The 21,767-nt window shown below is 42.5% G+C and overlaps 1 protein-coding gene across 1 annotated transcript in view; it reads left to right on the forward strand.

Moving 5' to 3' along the window:
- The window catches only part of ANKAR (ankyrin and armadillo repeat containing), a 1,392,657-nt gene that overhangs the window by 1,194,440 nt on the left and 176,450 nt on the right, over nucleotides 1–21,767 (forward strand). Inside the window, exons 23-24 of the mRNA XM_086955361.1 lie at nucleotides 15,157–15,315; nucleotides 16,423–16,540. Of these exons, the coding sequence (XP_086811487.1) occupies nucleotides 15,157–15,315; nucleotides 16,423–16,540 (277 nt within the window). The remainder of the gene's footprint in view (nucleotides 1–15,156; nucleotides 15,316–16,422; nucleotides 16,541–21,767) is intronic.

Raw genomic sequence — 21,767 nt, forward strand, 5'->3', positions numbered from 1 at the left:
TCAGCTCTTCTCCAGCTTGAACCCTCTCTCTCTGCCAACTCCACTCCACTGCTTTCCACTCCTCCACCTTAACACGACTCTCTGGCTTCGCCACCTTCACTCGACTGCAACTCTACTCGACTCTCTGCTTGACTGACTGACTCCGCCTCTGCACTTCACTGATATAGAATGCTGTTTCCTCATGGAAAGTTCCAGCCATCAGCCTGCCGCCCACCAGGTCTCTGCATCACCTCGCATCAAGGACACACACCCAGCCGGCCGGCCTTTTGTTGTGTCTTCTACGCAGAGAATAATACAGCCTACCGATAAGGGCTGGCCCAGACCGGTTCTCTCCAAGTGAAAAACAGCCTGAACTATAAACTTTGCCTTTGCCCTGAAAAGCCTCTCAGCTTCATCAAGATGGAGTCCCTCTAGCTCTAGGCCTGTAGGCCTGAAAGGGGTGAAATGCTCCTTAGCTCTGTCAGAATACCTACATAAACCATACCAATGTGTCTAATATGTCAAAGCCAATAGGCAATAGACAGGTTAAAGTCAAGAATAAAGGCATATTAAGCAGCTATCCTCTTCTAGGTCTGGAAAAAGGGCTTAAAAGGGCCAACACAGGCTAAGAATACCTATACTAGATGCGAGCAAGATTAATGATCTATATCACTGCTAAATAAAGCCAAAAACTCTGCCATTACAGGCGCCCAATAGATTTAGAAAGATTAGGGGCACTTCTAAGGCTCTGGAAAGCGTAGCATCAGGCAATTATGAGCCGCTGCTTTTCAGGGCAGCATTTACCACGGCTTTCTTTGGGGCATTCCGCATCAGCGAACTCTTGGCCCCGCCTGGGAGGGCCTGGCTGAGCGCTGCCTACAGCCCAGTGACGTAACTCCAAGAGCCAAGGGAGTAGAGTTGGCTCTGCGGCGGTCAAAGGGGCCACAGTTAGATTGCATTGCATTCAGGCCCGGGAACTCTGCGCGGTATGCTGCCTGTTGGCCTTCATGGCAGTACGCCCAGCAGGAGGGGGCCCCCTACTCAAACACAGGGATGGGTCCCATATGAGCAAATTCCAGTTCACAGCGGTAATGCGCCTCGCTCTCAGCAGGGCAGGCCTGCCACCAGGGGACTTTGGGTCGCAGTCATTCCAGATAAGGGCAGCCACAACCACGGCACAACACGGGATGCCCGAGGCAGGCATACAGGCAGTGGGGAGGTGGCGCTCGCACGCATACAAGACATATGAGAGGCCCCAACTACTATGACCAGTAGGCACGCGGGGTAATGCCTCGACAGGGAGCATACCCCACCTGGTTTGGGTGGTTGGCCACTCGTTCATCAGACGGATGGGCGTATGGTGGAAAAGCAGGGGATGCCCGCTCGGGCCAGACCACGACATACGTACATTCGCTCGTTCAGGCTGGTCGAGCATGCGTTGGGAGCAACTGTCAGCAGCCCTCCGAAGCCTGCGGGAAGAGGCGGGGCCCCACCCGGACGTCCTGATCATACACCTCGTGGGTAACGACTTGGCCAGTTTGGGGCGGAGGGCCCTACTCCTCGGGATACAGATCGTCTTGGTAGAGACAGCCAGGCATTCGGGCGCTCGACAATTATATGGTCCAAACTGATCAGCAGGCAGGAATGGTGAGGTGCAGAATCATACAAGTGGGTGGAGAACTCGAGAAAAAAGTTGAACCTCACAGTGAGCAAATTCTGCAGGGCAAATGGCCTGGGAGAAATCAGGCACGGGTTGATACACAGGCCGCCCGGAGTATTACGCCATCGATGGGGTGCACCTCCCTGAGCAAGGTATGAAGATCTTCTGGAGCAACCTGTGGGGCGCCATGGTGTTGGCAGGCTGTCAGTAAATAAGGGGGGGTAAGGGGGAGCCGCAGGAAGGCAGCACCCTCCCTGATGGCGTGGCGAAGGGTTACGCTGAGAATGGTTGGTACGGAGGCACACCGGAGGGCGGTGCGCCAGAATAGGTCCACTCACCTTCAGATGCCGCACGGCTGGGTGAGATGGCCTAAGGACAGCGGCTCTGGGATACCTCACGGCTGGGTGACATGGCTATGAAGGGAAGGGGTAGTAAGCAGAGACAGCGCTCGTAGCCCAGCCCCCGCCGGATGGCAGGGCACAACAAAGTCTGGAAAGGTAGCGAGGCGGCCTAACACTGCGACAACGGATATCCCCTTCCCGCGCAGAGGAAGCGCAAGAAAATCCAACCTACAGAAGAACCGCCCCAGAAGGGCCAAGAGACAATAGCAAGGAAATGTACGATGACAACATGCAAATACAAGATATACCTGTTTCCTTGTAACCCTAATAAACTGCGGCCAACAAATGACCACCACAAAGACAAGAAGTTAATGGCTTTCTTGGCGGGAGGGGAAGTACAAAGAAAAGGTATTGGGAATCACTGTGGGAGTGCGGCAGAGTGCGGGGGTTATCGCAGAGGCAGGCCACCGGAGGAGGATGAGGAGCCGCCGCCATAACCCAGCGGCGAGCCCCCAGTGCAGCTAGGCGGGGGTAAGAGACGGCACAGGAGACACCAATTTGGCGTGAAAACGGGGTCGCCCCAGCAAGCAGGGGAAACCCTGAAAGGTGGCCGGCTCAACCCCCCCCCCCCCTTTTTGCATTGCGGCCAATGGTGGGGCCGGGCGACATTTGAACCCCCCAATGAGGGGGAGTCTCGTAGCCCAAGTACAGTCTAGGGGGCATATAAGCGCCGCTCCCCCAGGTATGCTCCTATCTACAGGAGCGGGGGGAGCAGCACGCGTTCGTAGAATCTTGTCCCACCCACTCACACCTAAGGAACAGCAATGTCGCAGGGCTGAGATAGGGAAGGCGCTTGGTGAAGGGCTATGCTGAGAATGGTTGGTATGGAGGCACACCGGAGGGCGGTGCGCTAGAATAGGTCCACTCACCTTCAGATGCCGCAGGGCTGGGTGAGATGGCCTAAGGATAGCGGCTCTGGGATGCCTCACGGCTGGTTGACATGGCTACGAAGGGAAGGGGTAGTAAGCATAGACGTCGCGCTTGCAGCCCAGCCCCCGCCGATTTAACGCGGGGCCTACTCATATTGCTCGGCATCTATTAGATCTTGTCCTTTTCAACCTTTCATATGAATGTCCTTCTGCCCGCCCTCTAGAATGGTCAGACCATTTTGCTGTTTATTTTTCTCTTTCTCGGACTAATTTACTATCCTGCCATAACAGCAATAAGGAGTATATTCGTCGATGGAGTAAACTCAATATACCCAGTTTTAACAGGCGTTTGATGAGTACTTTAACTGACGTTGAGTCATCTGTATCTGTGTCTAATCTCGCAGTATCCACCTGGTTAAACTCGGCTATTGATGAGTCTCTCCCTCTGACACTTAAGACTTCTTCTTCCCATCGCTCTCCTGGGCCCTGGTTCTCGGATGATTTAAAACGTATGAGATCCAATTGTAAGACTTTTGAAAGGAAGTGGAGACGTTCCTACTCCCCTTCCCGTAAAGTGGCCTATAAGGAAGTTCTCAAAAACTACCACCACCACTGTAAAATGGCCAGAGCTGCACACATTGTTTATACTGTCAAGGCTGCCCAGAATTGCCCCGCACCCTTTTTTCGGTTGGGGAAAAAACTAACGGGCGCGGACCAGGCACCTGCTCCTCCCGTCCTAGGCAAGGCTCAGTGCAATTCTATTGCAGAATTTTTTATAGAGAAAGTAGAACGCATTTACAACTCACTTAACTGTCATGATTCTGATGATACGCTGTCATCTGGACCCGCGCTGACTCCTGTGATTCTGCCTTCTTTCCCGATCAAACTTACTGATTGGCTGTTTGATGACACTTCTTTCTCTTCCTGCCTTAATAGTATTAAGTCTGGCTCCCCACGTGACCCATTACCGGCCAAACTCCTAAAACAATTGGACCTTGGCCCCCGCCACGTGTTAATGCAACCTCTTAATCTGTCGTTACTGGAATCAACTGTTCCGCAGGAATGGAAGCACGCCATGATTGTCCCTTTGTTGAAGAAAGCTGGAGCGGATCCAGCCAATTTCCCCAACTTCAGGCCCATCTCATTGATCCCTATTCTTTCTAAGATCCTGGAGAGGCATATTAACACACAATTAACCCATTTGGTGGAGAGCTTGGGATTTTTACATCCATCCCAGTCAGGCTCTTCAGAGCACATCATTCTACTGAAACCACACTACTGGGTGTGACCGAGAGTTTGTGACACACTGTCGACCATGGTGAAAGATCTGCCCTCGTCTTGCTTGATTTGAGCGCGGCGTTTGACACTGTGTCGCATTCCATCCTCATTGAAACTCTACGGTCCCTGGGAGTGGAGGGTTCTGCTCTTGCCTGGCTAGCCTTCTTCCTAAGTGGCCACACTTTCCAGGTCTTTTCTGCCTCTGCCTCCTCTAAAATTTGCCCATCGGCGTATGGAGTTCCTCAGGGGTTAATACTCAGTCCCCTATTATTTAATATCTATGTCAGACCTTTAGCTACCATCATTGAAGAAGCTGATCTCATTTTTTACTCCTACGCTGATGATACCCAAATTATTTTCTCTTTCCAACAAGGAGGGCAATGACATCTCAGCACTGAAAGTGGGTCTGACTCGAGTCTCTGAATGGATGAAGAGAAATTTTTTGAAGCTTGAACCGAGGTGGTGATATTGGTCAAGGGTAAAGACCTATGGGGCCAAGCAAAAAATACGAAATACCTCTATAGGGACCTATATTACTTTAACATTGAATAAATCCAAGCTATTTTTATAACAGGATGCCAAAGAGGAAAGTGGAAACTTCAAAGTATTATCAAAACATATACATTTTATTTTTATTTTTTCCTTTTTTCAGATAAATATATTTTGAGACATTTGTGCAGCTGTACATATTTCATCATATATCATGCTCAACAAATTCATGACTGTTACACAAGTATTTTCAAAAAAATCTATAAAGTGCAAATGCAAAACAGTAAAGCTTAAGAACAAATGTGCCCTCTAATAACATGTAATCCTAACATTCATACATACATGCTCGCATACCAATCATACCTTTTCTTTTCTTAAAAACATACCTAACAACATAAACACATAGACTAGATCTCACAAGACATAGAAAAATGACAACCCGAAGGTGTACTTGATGGAATACAGTAAGAACTAAGATGGAACAGTTCTGTCAATTACCTTTTTGGTCTAGATGGGGTTGACCAGTTCATATCCAAACAGTAGATGTTGGGCCGACGTACGTTTCGGTGAATGTCACCTTCCTCAGGGCCAAGGACAACATGTAAGAAGATATATATATATAACATAGATACAAATTCTCTACTTATTTTTAAAAGAGCGAGGGCATGGTACAGTTTTCTAAAAATAAAGAGAAACGTTTGTAAATATAATCTTTCTTTATACTCATTCGTTATCTGACATTGTAATTCAGTGGCATCAACTATATACATAATTTTACATCACTTGTAGGGTTTTTAACTGCTCATATAAAGCAACAAAATCTTATCAGTGTTGAATCTAAATAGGGTAAAGAGCTTTATAGACAGGAAAGAGGAGTAGTGATTTAGAAGACAGGTTCCACCAAAGTTGTTCACCCAGTGTGCAAGAAACATTTTTCTAGGTGGTGTTCTGTTTTAATGGAATGAGAATGATGATGTTTATACCTATTGGGTAGATGATCAGTGAATAGAAGGCACTGAAGACCTGGCTGTTGTTTTAGGCGTATACTGTAAAAGATATAGGGATATATGTAAATATATAATTACATTAGAATGAGGTTGAAGTCTTAAGTGGTATACAAATCGCGCCATATTACCTTAATTGCATAGGTTTTTTTCAAAAGTTGAGTCCGTTAGAAATGAAGGGCGGAGGGCCTCTATATGTCATGCATTCCTTCTGTATAGGAGAAGGTGATAAGTCTAATAAGTATATGAATGTTGGCAGCCAAAAGAGCGAAGATTTTAAAGAAAATGATAATGAAAAATACCTGATCGCTTTTACTTTGTAGTATTCGAATATTTGGGTAGTACAGTTCAGCCAGCCTCTATATCTGTGATGAAATAACAGGGTATAATATGCCTGTTACAAGGAGTTTGCTGTATTACTTATTGGCATTCAAGATAAACATATATGAGCATGCCAAGGTAGTATAGTACTCTATGGAGTCATCCTCATTAAAAGGAACAGTGTACATTACTGCACGTAATATTGCGTGTCAAATTTATGGCATAGAAAGTTACAAGAGATTGCATAAAAAATGCCCGAAAATAATGCGGCATTGCCATTATCACTGTGTGGTGAATAAACCACTAAACCTGCTTGCCTTAGAAAAGTGGGAGCTAGGTATATGGTTCATTATACTCTCCTTTTACAGGACATTGGATATGGGAACAAACGTTCGTAGGATATGTGGGAAATGGAATTACGAATCAGGTGACATTAATCATGCTTTCAAATAAACGTTGCTGCTTTTGCTGGGTACATTGATGTTAAAGGTCTGAGAACAATATTTTGTGAAACAACTAATACACACAGGGGATTTCTCTGTGTTGTGCTTTAAATTAAAAGCTACAAATAGTACAAATTAATGTAAGGCTGCGAAGGGTTTACAGTCACTAAATGCGATCTGCTAAGGTTAGGCAGACACAAACGAAGCGTAGCGTAGTTGTCCTCTTACCTGATTATGAGAGGGCTGGTGCCGCGACCGGGGGTTCCTGGGACTGAGCCCAATGTGAAAGATTTGCAAGTGTTTGTGGAGGGTTTAAATACAGCCTTAATGAGGTAAGAATTTCGAACAGGTGGGTAACTATGAACATGACAATAGGACTGAAGCATTGCCTCAAACTAGATATGGATGACGGACTAAGGCTGTGGCGGCCATGTTAGAATGGGTTTTGGTAATGATTTCTTAATAGCAAATGAACAGGAATTAGGTACACTTGGAAAGTGTTATTATATAATTTTTGTTAGGAGAAAAAGAAATTTATGGAGATTCATAGTTTCCTTTTGCATAGATGGTCTTGCACATAGCACGCCGGGTGTGGGGTATTTTTAGGTGGTAAACTGATCAATATCAGATAGAAAACACAGTAACATCATTATAATGTTACTATCCAGGAGATTTCTTCATTATGTCCAAATTGGACTGTGTCCAGGTGGTGAATCCAAAATGTTTCACGTTTTTTGCGGAAATTTGATGAGTCCTTACCTGGTGGTACATAGACATGTTCCAAAATCTGCCATCGCATGTCTTTCTCCGTATGACCGTATTGGAGAAAATGGGGTACCATAGGCGCATTTGTCTTTTGCGTTCTGATTGCAGACTTGTGTTCGGAGAATCTAGTGCGAAATTCTCTGGACGTCTCACCTATGTACCCTATATCACACGGGCACTTGATAAGGTATATGACATTTGTAGTTCTACAATTGGTCATTTCTTTTAGATTTCCGTGTTTCTGGCCATATGTCCATTTCTCGCCAGGGATTATCTGATCGCATGCATGGCAGTTACCACATTTGTGGTTCCCTTTCGGCAGGGGATTCCCATCAATGGTTTTCTGTTTGTTTTTGTCTTTGTTTTTCCACCTGCTGTGTACCAACTTATCTCGGAGATTTTGGTTCCTTCTGAATGCAAGAGTTGGTTTACATAGTTTGCCTTCCTGGTCGTTGATGTTTAGAATTTTCCAGTTGTTATAGATCACCTTCCTTATCTTGTTGTTGATAGTGGAGTGGTTCAGTACACATACGAGTTTCTGTTCTTGGGATTTTGGTGTTGGATTTAGCAGAACATCTCTTATAATATTTCGCTTTCTTCATGGAGTTGCGTATGAGGCGTTTCGGGTATCCTCTTGCAAGTAGGCGTTCTGTTAATTTGTTGGCATGTACCATGAAGTCTTTGATAGACGTGCAATTTCTTTTTATTCGTAGAAATTCCCCAAACGGAATTGAGTCCTTCTGGCAGTTTGGGTGGTAACTGCCATGTTCCAAGATGGTATTTTTGGCTGTCGGTTTGCGATATAGATCGACTGTCAGTTCTCCTTCAGTGTGTCGCATCCATATATCTAGGAATTCCACTTTGTCTGAAGAAAAGTTGTGGGTGAATTTTAAATTTGTGTCCGCCAAGTTTAGGCATTCAATGAATTCATTTAGCATGTCTTCTGTTCCCGACCAGATGAAAAAGACATCGTCAATAAATCTATGCCATCTGGAGATGTTTTCGAAGAAAGGCGCAATTTCATTGAAGATGTTTTTACGCTCAAATTCTCCCATATATATGTTGGCTATGCTGGGGGCACAAGAGGCCCCCATGCTGACACCTTTGACTTGATAGTATAAGTCATCTTTAAATTCAAAAAAGTTGTTTTGTAAAACTATTCTTAGACATTCCAATATAAAGGGATTGGGTCTAGATCCAGATGTTCTGGCTAGAAGTGCTGCGACTGATTTGATAGCTTTGTTCTGTGGAATGTTCGTATATAGGGATTCTATATCACATGTGACAAGCAGCTGTGTGGCATCATTGAATGGTGAATGTTCTAGGACTCTGATCATATGCCCGGTGTCTTTGATATAAGAGGCGTAAGTGGTGGTGAGAGGACACAGAAAGGAATCTAAATACTTTGAAAGGGGTTCCGTGCTTGAGTTGATGGAAGCTACTATTGGTCTTAAAGGAGGATCCGATGTATTCTTATGCGTTTTTGGAACACCATAGATAGCAGGGACCACTGGATTGGTGTTAATAAGGTAATCCATTTCTTTTTGGCAGATGTACCCTTCAGTGCAGGCCTTGGACACTGTTCTTTTTATCTCTTCTGCTAGAGCAGTTAGAGATCGTCTACTTGCTCTTTTGTAGTGCTCTTCTATTCCTAGCATCTGGCTGATTTTGTCTGTATAGTGGTTTGTGTTCATAATCACAATTCCTCCTGCTTTATCGCACGGTTTTATTATGATGTCTTCATTACTTTGTAGTGTTTTCAGAGCTTGTCGTTCTTCTTTTTCCAGATGTGTGAGGTGGTGGGATGTATTTCAACACTCTTTCCAGTTCTTTAAGGACACTTTTTTCAAAAATCACTACTTCTGGTCCAAGTATGACCAGAGTAGGGGTGAATGTGGATGGTGGTTTGCAACCTGACAGGTTTTCCTCTTCTTCTCTTATTTCTATGTTGTCAAAATATTTCCTTAATCTGATTTTCCTCAAGAAGGAAAAGATGTCCTGATGGATTTGGAATCTATTTGCTCCAGTACTGGGGACGTATGATAGACCTTTGCTTAGTATTTGTACTTCTTCTGATGATAGATTATGTGAGGAGAGATTGAATATTGGTATGGAGGTATTGTTTCGATTTTTCATTGTATCCAATATTGTTGTCGTCTCGTTTGTACATATGGCTGAGGATGTGAAGGATTCGGTTGTTGGTATTGGTTCGATTGTTGGTATTGGTTTTGGTTCACTGTTGGATATCGGGGTCTTCCTCGTCCTCTGCCCCTCGATAAAAAAGGTTGGCGTGGGCCTCGATTTGGTCTTCCTGAGAAGTGGCCTCTTTGATTGTGATTGGGGTAGCCATAGTCATAATCTTCTTCTGTCATCAGTCCTTCTTGATCTGAATCTGAGGAGTTCGTTTCAGAGAAGTTTTGGATTCTTACTCTTTTATTGAATCTAGGGTTGTGATAGGTCTGATCATATGATCTGGTTCCTCCAGTTCGATCCTCTTGATGTTGGGTGTAGAAATCCTGTTTTAGGTATGGATACATTTTCTCCTGTGCAAACCAACGGACATCTTTTCTCAGTTTATCCATTTTCTTCTTTGTGAGATACGTGTCAAATTCTTCTATTTCTTCGTTGATTTCTTGGAGTGTTTTCTTTGCGTCTTCTAATGATGGACTTGCCTTAAGCTTCTCTTCTAGTTCGAGAATTTCCTTTTGTAGTGCCGCTAGCATTTCTCTCACTGTGTTGATGATAAGGAGCATCCAATCACATGAGCAGCGATTTGCTATAAGAGACCATCGCTCCAAGAAACTACGAACCTCCACAAACAGGGCCGGCATATTCCTGACTCTTAGTCCTATGGGGATTGCGCCTGCTTTTAAATATTCCCCCATAAAGAAGGCATGTGATTCCATTCGTTTAGCTTTCTTTTTTAAATTTACAAGCTTTAGCCAGTCTGTGTTGGTACTGGGTGTGCTATTGGTGTTGGTCTTATTACCACCTGTTATTTGATCCATCATATTAAGAAAGTCTTCGTCGGAAAAGCCAAAAGTTTTTAAATTATCCATGATTATTTTAAATGTGCAAGTTGTAAGGTGACAAAAATAGTTAGAGTGAGGAATGAATAGAAAATAGATAGACACGGGCAACTGAGTGAAGATGGGAAAGAATCAATACTGCGTGGGGTGTCCTCAACAAAGAAGTTTGTGCTATGAGCAGTGTGAAACAAGACAAATGATGAGACTCTACAGTAAAGACTGTTGACATACACAGAAAGAGTTCTCCCAGTTAATTTTAGGTCCAGAGGGGGGAGACAAAGACAAGCAAAAAATACGAAATACCTCTATAGGGACCTATATTACTTTAACATTGAATAAATCCAAGCTATTTTTATAACAGGATGCCAAAGAGGAAAGTGGAAACTTCAAAGTATTATCAAAACATATACATTTTATTTTTCTTTTTTCCTTTTTTCAGATAAATATATTTTGAGACATTTGTGCAGCTGTACATATCATTTCATCATATATCATGCTCAACAAATTCATGACTGTTACACAAGTATTTTCAAAAAAATCTATAAAGTGCAAATGCAAAACAGTAAAGTATAAGAACAAATGTGCCCTCTAATAACATGTAATCCTAACATTCATACATACATGCTCGCATACCAATCATACCTTTCCTTTTCTTAAAAAACATACCTAACAACATAAACACATAGACTAGATCTCACAAGACATAGAAAAATGACAACCCGAAGGTGTACTTGATGGAATACAGTAAGAACTAAGATGGAACAGTTCTGTCAATTAACTTTTTGGTCTAGATGGGGTTGACCAGTTCATATCCAAACAGTAGATGTTGGGCCGACGTACGTTTCGGTGAATGTCACCTTCCTCAGGGCCAAGGACAACATGTAAGAAGATATATATATAACATAGATACAAATTCTCTACTTATATTTAAAGGAGCGAGGGCATGGTACAGTTTTCTGAAAATAAAGAGAAACGTTTGTAAATATAATCTTTCTTTATACTCATTCGTTATCTGACATTGTAATTCAGTGGCATCAACTATATACATAATTTTACATCACTTGTAGGGTTTTTAACTGCTCATATAAAGCAACAAAACAATCTTATCAGTGTTGAATCTAAATAGGGTAAAGAGCTTTATAGACAGGAAAGAGGAGTAGTGATTTAGAAGACAGGTTCCACCAAAGTTGTTCACCCAGTGTGCAAGAAACATTTTTCTAGGTGGTGTTCTGTTTTAATGGAATGAGAATGATGATGTTTATACCTATTGGGTAGATGATCAGTGAATAGAAGGCACTGAAGACCTGGCTGTTGTTTTAGGCGTATACTGTAAAAGATATAGGGATATATGTAAATATATAATTACATTAGAATGAGGTTGAAGTCTTAAGTGGTATACAAATCGCGCCATATTACCTTAATTGCATAGGTTTTTTTCAAAAGTTGAGAGTCCATTAGAAATGAAGGGCGGAGGGCCTCTATATGTCATGCATTCCTTCTGTATAGGAGAAGGTGATAAGTCTAATATGTATATGAATGTTGGCAGCCAAAAGAGCGAAGATTTTAAAGAAAATGATAATGAAAAATACCTGATCGCTTTTACTTTGTAGTATTCGAATATTTGGGTAGTACAGTTCAGCCAGCCTCTATATCTGTGATGAAATAACAGGGTATAATATGCCTGTTACAAGGAGTTTGCTGTATTACTTATTGGCATTCAAGATAAACATATATGAGCATGCCAAGGTAGTATAGTACTCTATGGCGTCATCCTCATTAAAAGTAACAGTGTACATTACTGCACGTAATATTGCGTGTCAAATTTATGGCATAGAAAGTTACAAGAGATTGCATAAAAAATGCCCGACAATAATGCGGCATTGCCATTATCACTGTGTGGTGAATAAACCACTAAACCTGCTTGCCTTGAAAAGTGGGAGCTAGGTATTTGGTTCATTATACTCTCCTTTTACAGGACATTGGATATGGGAACAAACGTTCGTAGGATATGTGGGAAATGGAATTACGAATCAGGTGACATTAATCATGCTTTCAAATAAACGTTGCTGCTTTTGCTGGGTACATTGATGTTAAAGGTCTGAGAACAATATTTTGTGAAACAACTAATACACACAGGGGATTTCTCTGTGTTGTGCTTTAAATTAAAAGCTACAAATAGTACAAATTAATGTAAGGCTGCGAAGGGTTTACAGTCACTAAATGCGATCTGCTAAGGTAAGGCAGACACAAACGAAGCGTAGCGTAGTTGTCCTCTTACCTGATTATGAGAGGGCTGGTGCCGCGACCGGGGGTTCCTGGGACTGAGCCCAATGTGAAAGATTTGCAAGTGTTTGTGGAGGGTTTAAATACAGCCTTAATGAGGTAAGAATTTCGAACAGGTGGGTAACTATGAACATGAAAATAGGACTGAAGCATTGCCTCAAACTAGATATGGATGACGGACTAAGGCTGTGGCGGCACCACCTAGAAACAGAACACCACCTAGAAAAATGTTTCTTGCAGACTGGGTGAACAACTTTTGTGGAACCTGTCTTCTAAATCACTACTCCTCTTTCCTGTCTATAAAGCTCTTTACCCTATTTAGATTCAATACTGATAAGATTGTTTTGTTGCTTTATATGAGCAGTTAAAAGCCCTACAAGTGATGTAAAATTATGTATATAATTGATGCCACTGAATTACAATGTCAGATAACGAATGAGTATAAAGAAAGATTATATTTACAAACGTTTCTCTTTATTTTCAGAAAACTGTACCATGCCCTCGCTCTTTTAAAAATAAGTAGAGAATTTGTATCTATGTTATATATATATCTTCTTACATGTTGTCCTTGGCCCTGAGGAAGGTGACATTCACCAAAACGTACGTCGGCCCAACATCTACTGTTTGGATATGAACTGGTCAACCCCATCTAGACCAAAAAGTTAATTGACAGAACTGTTCCATCTTAGTTCTTACTGTATTCCATCAAGTACACCTTCGGGTTGTCATTTTTCTATGTCTTGTGAGATCTAGTCTATGTGTTTATGTTGTTAGGTATGTTTTTTAAGAAAAGAAAAGGTATGATTGGTATGCGAGTATGTATGTATGAATGTTAGGATTACATGTTATTAGAGGGCACGTTTGTTCTTATGCTTTACTGTTTTGCATTTGCACTTTAGAGATTTTTTTGAAAATACTTGTGTAACAGTCATGAATTTGTTGAGCATGATATATGATGAAATGATATGTACAGCTGCACAAATGTCTCAAAATATATTTATCTGAAAAAAGGAAAAAATAAAATGTATATGTTTTGATAATACTTTGAAGTTTCCACTTTCCTCTTTGGCATCCTGTTATAAAAATAGCTTGGATTTATTCAATGTTAAAGTAATATAGGTCCCTATAGAGGTATTTCGTATTTTTTGCTTGTCTTTGTCTCCCCCCTCTGGACCTAAAATTAACTGGGAGAACTCTCTCTTTCTGTGTAAAGACCTATGGGGCCCCCATAATTGGCCTACCGACATGTGTTCCATCCCTTTGCCCGTGGCCGTGGTACGCAACCTCGGGTTTCTCGTTGATGAGAATCTTACTATGAGACAGCAGGCCGTGAAGGTGGCCTCAATGTGTTTTGTCATCTTGAAATGGCTTCAGAAGATTTTGTGGATGCTACCTCCTTCGACACAGAGAACCGTGGTCCAGGCACTTGTGATCTCACGCCTGGACTACGGTAACGTTCTCTATCTTGGATCTGACCAGAAAACAACAAAAAAACTCCAAGTTGTTCAGAACGCGGCTGCCCGGCTTCTCCGAAATGTTCAGAGGAGAGCTTCCGCCTCACCAGCACTTCATGACCTTCATTGGCTTAAAGTTCCTAGCCAAATCAAATTTAAAGCCCTGTGCCATTTATTTAAAATCAAACAAGGCTTAGCTCCTAAATATCTACAGGGCCTCGTTCAGGCTTATAAGCCCAGCCGAAAATTACGATCTTCAGGAAACGGCGATTTCGCCGTTCCAAAATATAGGCTGGTTAAAATGGGAGGTTGTTCTTTCTCCCATTTGGGTCCAAAGATGTGGAATGCCCTACCCGTGACCCTGAAGATGGAACGTAATCTTCTCCGTTTTCGCAAGGGACTTAAAACCTGGCTTTTTCAGCAGTAATGTCGGAGGTTCTTCTAACTGCAATATCACTCTGCTAGTTCTTCTCTAGTCTGTCCCTAGCGCGGCGAAACCCACTGTGGGTAGCTGTGCGCATTATAAGTTTAATAAAATAAATAAAATAAATGGCAGGGCACAACAAAGTCGGGAAAGGTAGCGAGGCGGCCTAACTCTGGGACAACGGATATCCCCTTCCCGCGCAGAGGAAGCGCAAGAAAATCCAACCTACAGAAGAACCGCCCCAGAAGGGCCAAGAGACAATAGCAAGGAAATGTATGATGACATAACATGCGAATGCAAGAAATACCTGTTTCCTTGTAACCCTAATAAACTGCTGCCAACAAATGACCACCACATAGTCAAGAAGTGTAGTGGCTTTCTTGGCGGGAGGGGAAGTACAAAGAAAAGGTATTGGGAATCATTGTGGGAGTGGGGCAGAGTGCAGGGGTTACCTGCTTCAGCATATGTCCGTGGGAAAAATACATTTTCAAAATCACGCACTTTCTGAATGGAAAATGTTGGTATGTGTGCAATAGTGACTATATTTGTCTGCTTTTCCAATTGACATTTGTACGGTTTTTCTACTTGGCTATAGTAAGGCGCTCAGTGTTCTAAGTCAGTTTGGAGATGCACCAGTTTGTCATCATTCATAAATACTTGTAAGGCATATTGAATTTGGTATGTTTATGACTTTTTATGACTTTTTAGAGTGCGTTTGCAAAAAACATTGATCACGGATCTTTCTTCATTTCTTCAGGACATTCGCTTGCGAGCAGGTTACGCATTAGCGCTCTTTGCATTCAACAACACGCTGCAGCAATTCCTGCTTTCAGAGACAGGAGGGATTTCAATGTCCATCTTTGAACCTTTTCTGAATTCACCAGTTGAAACAGACAGAGCTACAGCAGCGTTCCAGGTAATGGCCCCAGACTCCTCGCACTTCACCTGTCAGAGATGCAAGCAGGTCTGGCTTCATACATTGTACATGTTATATTGCTCATATTCAGAATGTCGATGACGTGGACACTGACACGATCACTCAGAATGCGTTGAAAGGATTTTAGATCTAAACATAGGGTAATATGCAGAAAAGGTTTGCAAGTCCGGTGAGATCTGGGTATGGTGGAGTCACAGGACAGCATTATACAGCCATACTGCTAGCTCGATAGATTATAGGACCTACAAACTAAGCCCCATATTGACACACACCAGATCACAGTGTTGTGGTATTTTCTTTCTGCTCTGGAAAGCATCCCTAAAGTCTCGCTGGGCACTACTTTGTATCAAAGGGGCGTGCAATGGATGGTACATGGACTCTCCCCTTGCAACCATCCATAGCTTTTGACGTCAGTCCCGATCTACTGAAAAGGTAGAGGAAGATTTGCATACAAAAATTACTCTTCCTCTAGGGAGGCAAAGAGTTGAAGAAAAAATGTCTTTTTCCCAAACTTTTCAATTTTGCATGTGTGCTGCAACGACGTAACGAAACGTGATGCCCCCAGTTTCCGGACCCAGTCTGGAGCTCTCACCCCAGGGGCCCGCCCGTGCACAGTGCCCTTGAAGCCTGAGGGCCGACCCGCACCGCGGACACTACGGGGGCTAATGTTATGCCACTGGTGTGCTGTACTGTGTAGTGATTAACATTCTCAAAGCATAGTGTTTTGAACTGGAGGGTAGCCTTCAGAAATTGAGTGTGCATCTATGCTGCCTTGCAGCACTCCCTCAGTTTCCTGGCATGCCTAAAGAATGAAGCACGGTACTCACTCTCTGTGCTGCACTGATATGCAGATTATATACTCAGCTATTATTTTTGCATTTACAGAAGTTTTCATTGTGTGGGAGAGATCGAATGCATCCAGAATGCAGCATGTTGGCACTTGCAACCTCTTCAAAATTAAAGAAAATATATAGATTAATATGTTTTCCAAATTGCCACACTTTTCGTCACTGACAGTTTGTGTTTTAGATAACATTTCCTTTAAATAAAGTAGAAATATTTACAACAGTATCACTTTGTTTCCAGATCATAGTTCTTGCTCGAGTTATAGCAGATGTGGACCAAGTGACTTTGACGGCCAAAGGTGTTACTATTCTTGTGAAGCTGCTCCGCTCAGAGGAGCGAGAAACTCTTATCCTGGCAGGTAAGGCTAGTTGGTGACAAGTTACATTAGACTTTGACAACATTTAAAAGTTTTTCTATATATACATTTTATATTCTCATCAGCAGCTGCATGTTTTTGTCATATTGACTTTGTGGTGTCCCCAAAGCATCAGAAGAAAAACATTAGGATCGGGTCCTTGGGCTTATTTAACCACCCACCGGGTACATGCCCAACTGACACTTAAACTAGAAATGGTATCCGGGAGTCAGAGAGAAACTACGTATCTACTTTGAAAGCAACAAAAAACAATACTGTGTGATGGTTAAAGTGACGGGACTATGTGTCATTCTGCACTCAAATTTCCCTTCTTGGAAAAAAGTGCCCATCAGTTCCCGCCTGATTCCGCCCTACATCATTTGGGCTCTCCTTACCCAGGAGAGAATGCAGTATATCTATCAGCGTGGTAGCAATAGATTAACTTCAGAAAATTTCACTGGTAGGACTGCCAGAGTGTTACTGCGGGTTACTGAATTACAGTGCCAAATTAAATATGTGGAAAAATAGTGATGTTAAAATTGGATAGCTATTGAGTGGATGCAAACATTTTAAATCAGTTCCCTCAAAACTCCCAATATTAAAATGTGAAAAAGCAAACAGATTTAACATAATATCTGTTATTCAGTATGGTCAACATGTTTCAGCAAATGTGACTTGATATGTCACTGCTTTCATCAGGACCTAGATTTTATTGGCTACTGTGTAAGAAATATAGGAAAAATATCACCTGTATATTTTTCAACTTCGTTCAATCTTCTCCACTGTGATTGGTGAACAAGAAAACAATTATACACACAAATGAAAAACAAAGTAGAAACGTAAGGAGGCAATAATCAATCGATTAGCCACATGTTAGATGCTTAGTCTAATTTACTAAACAAAATTCTTTACAAGATTGGTTGCGATGTCACCATATGTTTACAACAGAATTTCTGGCCACCTTACCTCAATTTGGTAGGAGGAATAGCATCACCCCACCTGGCCGCTGCTCAGTTAAGAGGAGCCCCGCTCTAGTAAAAACACAGAACATAACACCTGAATTCGCTGAGATGGGCCACGTGTCACACTCAAACTCAATTCTTCATTGACATGTGTTTCTATAATGTGTCCAAAGGATCACTGATTTATCAAATGATGAGCTCGTATGCATTATTGGCAGTAATGGAGAGACCTCACTAACCATGCATGCGTGCCCTTGTTTGCACAAGTTTAAGTATGCCAAGATGTATGAAGCAACAAACTGTTGTGGGATGCACAGGAGTATCTGTCACAGTCAGTGACACAGTCAACTTTAGGTAATGAAAGTATGATCTGTCGCGTTCCCAGACGGAAACGGCAGACTTTCATTGGTATAGTACTCCAGTATAACCTTATTGCTTAGTGTTCAAAAGATTTTTAATGCGTTCCGCAGGGGTCGTGTTTACGCTCTCACTGCAGAAAACATTGTTTACATGGCGCGCCAAAAAATGTTAGGCGCTTGCTGTCAAGGAGAAATTACTCTCGCCAAAGGTAGGCTGTCAGGAGCAACAGACTATTTGTAGATGTTTCGCATTTCCCGCCGGAAACGTAGAAATTGGATTAGTTATACGCACCAAACTAACCACACCACTCGGTGTTTCAAAGATTTTAAATGTTTCGCACTTGTATTGGCATTGCGTACCAAAATGACTTCGCCGCTGGGTGTTTCTAATTTTTTCAAATGCGTGTAGCATGCCGCATGGAGCAAGTCTGCGCTCTTACTGCAGATCACCCCATTCGTAAGAGACACATGGCACGCTAAACAACCTTTGTCACTAGTTATTTAGGAAGCATTTATCTCGCCAGCAAAAGACAGGGAGACTTGCTAAGATTTAGCGCATAGAGTTGTACTTCTATGCACAGCCCGATTAGTGCGTGTTTTGTTATTACAATCGGTTGGCAGCTTACCTTACTGTCGGTACACCAGACGTCCCTCTGGGCAATCTGCGGGGGCGTCGGTGCATTGGTGTGGAGCCATTTTGATCGGCCCCGTGTCATGTGACCTCAAGGAGCTCGTGACCTCTAGAACTACAAAAACCATGCAATATGCCTGGGAATTGTAGTTTTTTTCTTTTTAGACTACAAAATACAATACAGACTATAGAAGTTATGACCTCTAGAACTACAAAGTCTAGCGATATAGCTGGGAAATGTAGTTTTTTCTTTGTAGAACACAAAATACTAGTTCAAACTATGGGAGATGTAGTGCAGTCTCACCAGGATGTCTGTATACATAACTCTATTAAAGAATCCTGTACAATTACGGGACAGTTAGACCAAAAAAGAAGAACTTTGCGAATACTCAGATGGAATATCCTACATTTTCTTTTTAGTACAGTTTTCTTACTTAAAGCTTATTTGTACTAGAATCCTATAAAAAAGATTTCATTTACTTAGGATTCTACAATAAATCTGACTAATAAACTTATTAAGGGAGAGTGTATAGCTGGGGATGTCAATTAGATGTTATAATGACATCCATGGGATATCTTCATTTAGGCCTATCTTGTCACTATTTAGACGATAGACCCACTTTTGCTCCCGTTTGAAGAGAAAGTTAGATATATCAGCAACATGTTCGGGTATTAATGGTTGTTCCAGAACCTTCCAATTAAAATCACTTGGACCATGACCTTTCTATAAGAAGTGTGCCGTAAGTCTGGTGGCTTGTCTCCGACACCGGATGGTGCTTTTGTGTTCGGATAATCGGACCTTGATTCGCCTAGTGGTCATGCCGACATAACGCATTTTACTGGGGCAGGTGATTAAATAGATCAGATTATCGCTGTTACAATTTGTAAACCTACGCTGCTCCCATGCTCTATTCGTGCCAATGTCGATAGTTGTTGATTTGCTAGTCTGGGGACAAGCAGCACAAGTGCCGCAAGGATGATGGCCCGTTACTGCAGGTGAGTCCCAAAGTGTACCTATTTGGCGTGGTAATTTAGTTCGAGGTCTAGTGTGAACTAACTTGTCTTTGAGGTTTGGTCCTCTTTTGAAAGCAAAGAGGGGGCGTGCTATTTGATCTCTCCCTGCGTTTAAAATAGCAGATGTGGACCAAGTGACTTTGACGGCCAAAGGTGTTACTATTCTTGTGAAGCTGCTCCGCTCAGAGGAGCGAGACACTCTTATCCTAGACTTTGACAACATTTAAAAGTTTTTCTATATATACATTTTATATTCTCATCAGCAGCTGCATGTTTTTTGTCATATTGACTTTGTTGTGCCCCCAAAGCATCAGCATCTGTAAACATTGTAATGGGAGTTCAGCTCAAGTACTGAATAGGAGCAGAAGGGTTAACTTTCATCTCACTACATTTACTGTATATCCACTTTTGATCGAGACTTCTAACCACAGATTCCTCACCTTTTGAATATTCCCCAGGCGTCAGGCTGGCTCTGGAAACTTTTGAGCAATACCTTTGCGTGCCGGTAGGTGGCACCATGAGGCTCTTAACTGACGTTGTTCCGTTCTGGAAATGAAGTGTATGGCCAATATTGGCGCCGCTCTCTCGTGCTGACATTTCCTTTCTTTCCAGGACCCAGGACGCAGATACAGAGCTACCGCTCGTCTGTTTCTGACCTTATTACCTTAAAATTTACAGTGTGCAAGAACAATTTCACTTCCTAAAACAATATGTTTTAAACCTTGTGAGGACTGTTTCAACCAAATGTCCATGACAGATCCTCATCAGGTTTGCCTGTGGTGCCTGGAGTTGAGACTCGGCTTGCAGTAACTGTACATCAATTAACCTGAAGGCTATACGGGACCACGAGGCAAAACTCTGCGTTGCCAAGCAGCGGAAAACTCCACGCCATTACCTGTCTAAGTTAAAGGGTCAGTTTTGGTCCATAGGTCACTGGAGTTGATTCTGAGGTCGATAGTCGGCATGCTCTAAATCCTAAGGTAAAACGTACCAAATTAACCCCTTTCCATGCTGCCGACGGCAGCACTCCCTGCCCTGTGCTGCCGTCGGCCAATGGCCGACGCGGCCCCGCCGTTATGCGGAAGTCCTGCACTTCCGCAAAATCGCGGGCGTATGAAACGGGTTAAAGCAGGACTCAGCCCATTCCCACCACTCGATCTTGCTCCAAAAGTCGATCAGTGTCAGAACTTAGCCCGCAACTTGTTGCAGTCCAACCCAAGTTAAGATGTTGCTCTAGGTCTGGGTGGGATTTTATTTGTTCTGTAGAACCTACATTTAACAATTATTAGCCAAATCAATAGGCCACAGCAACACAACCTATTGGCTTTGCCAGTGCTTTTTCTTTGGCTTAGATGGCTGCCCACAGGTGACCGTGCATCTACAAGGTCCATCTTTAGATGCATTTTGTAATGTTTTAATAATTGCCTTTCAAAGCCGACTGCTGTCAATGTGCAAACATCTGCATCAGCCGCCTTCAAATGGGATTTTTTTAAAAAGTAAAACAAGACAGTTCACAGATATCCTTAGCACATGTGCACACAATGTCTGCCATCTTGAATTAGTCAAAATGTAGAGAGGAGTAGAGGGAGCAGAAAGAGAGAAAGGCTAAAGATTCTCTCACATGCACAGAGCTGACATAAGCAGAGGAAGGATACATGAACTAATGTAAATGCTACAAAGCCTAAATGCGCCTTGGTGCAACGAGCACATTGTGGAAGAATGCCATCAAACCAGGAGCATGTTTATGCAATGTATCAGATACAATATGTCTTGCCAACTCATAACTAAAGCTGTCTGCAGGTCAGACCTAAAAATAAGTTTCTGTGTTCCTTTGTAATGGTTAAAATGTGGTTTTTATCAGAAGGAATATTTTTTTCTTAATACAAGAAGGAAAAAAGAAAGATAGTTATTGGACATTTAAGCTTATTAAAACCAGTCTTTAGCGCATGTTAATACACATAACAAAGCCTAAGTTTTTTAGTGCTTAAAAACCAACAGGTGAAATTGTGTTCTAGGTTTGCAGTATCACATAGAGGCAGCAGTTGGCAACAAGTCCGGGTCCATCAAAGCACAGATTAGGTTTGCATGGTTGTATGTCAGAACAATGCATGCCTTTACCAAGCATGCCATTCCCCTTCAGGCTTTACAGCGCATGCGTCTTTACCACGCATTCCTTTTCCATGCATATCGTTACAACGTTATCGGTACACTGTGAAAGTGAGTGGCAAAAGGTAATTACGCCACGTGTAAATACATTTTTAGCA

This window comes from Lissotriton vulgaris, chromosome 2_1 (assembly GCF_964263255.1).
Source record: "Lissotriton vulgaris chromosome 2_1, aLisVul1.2, whole genome shotgun sequence".
Lineage (NCBI taxonomy): Eukaryota > Metazoa > Chordata > Amphibia > Caudata > Salamandridae > Lissotriton > Lissotriton vulgaris.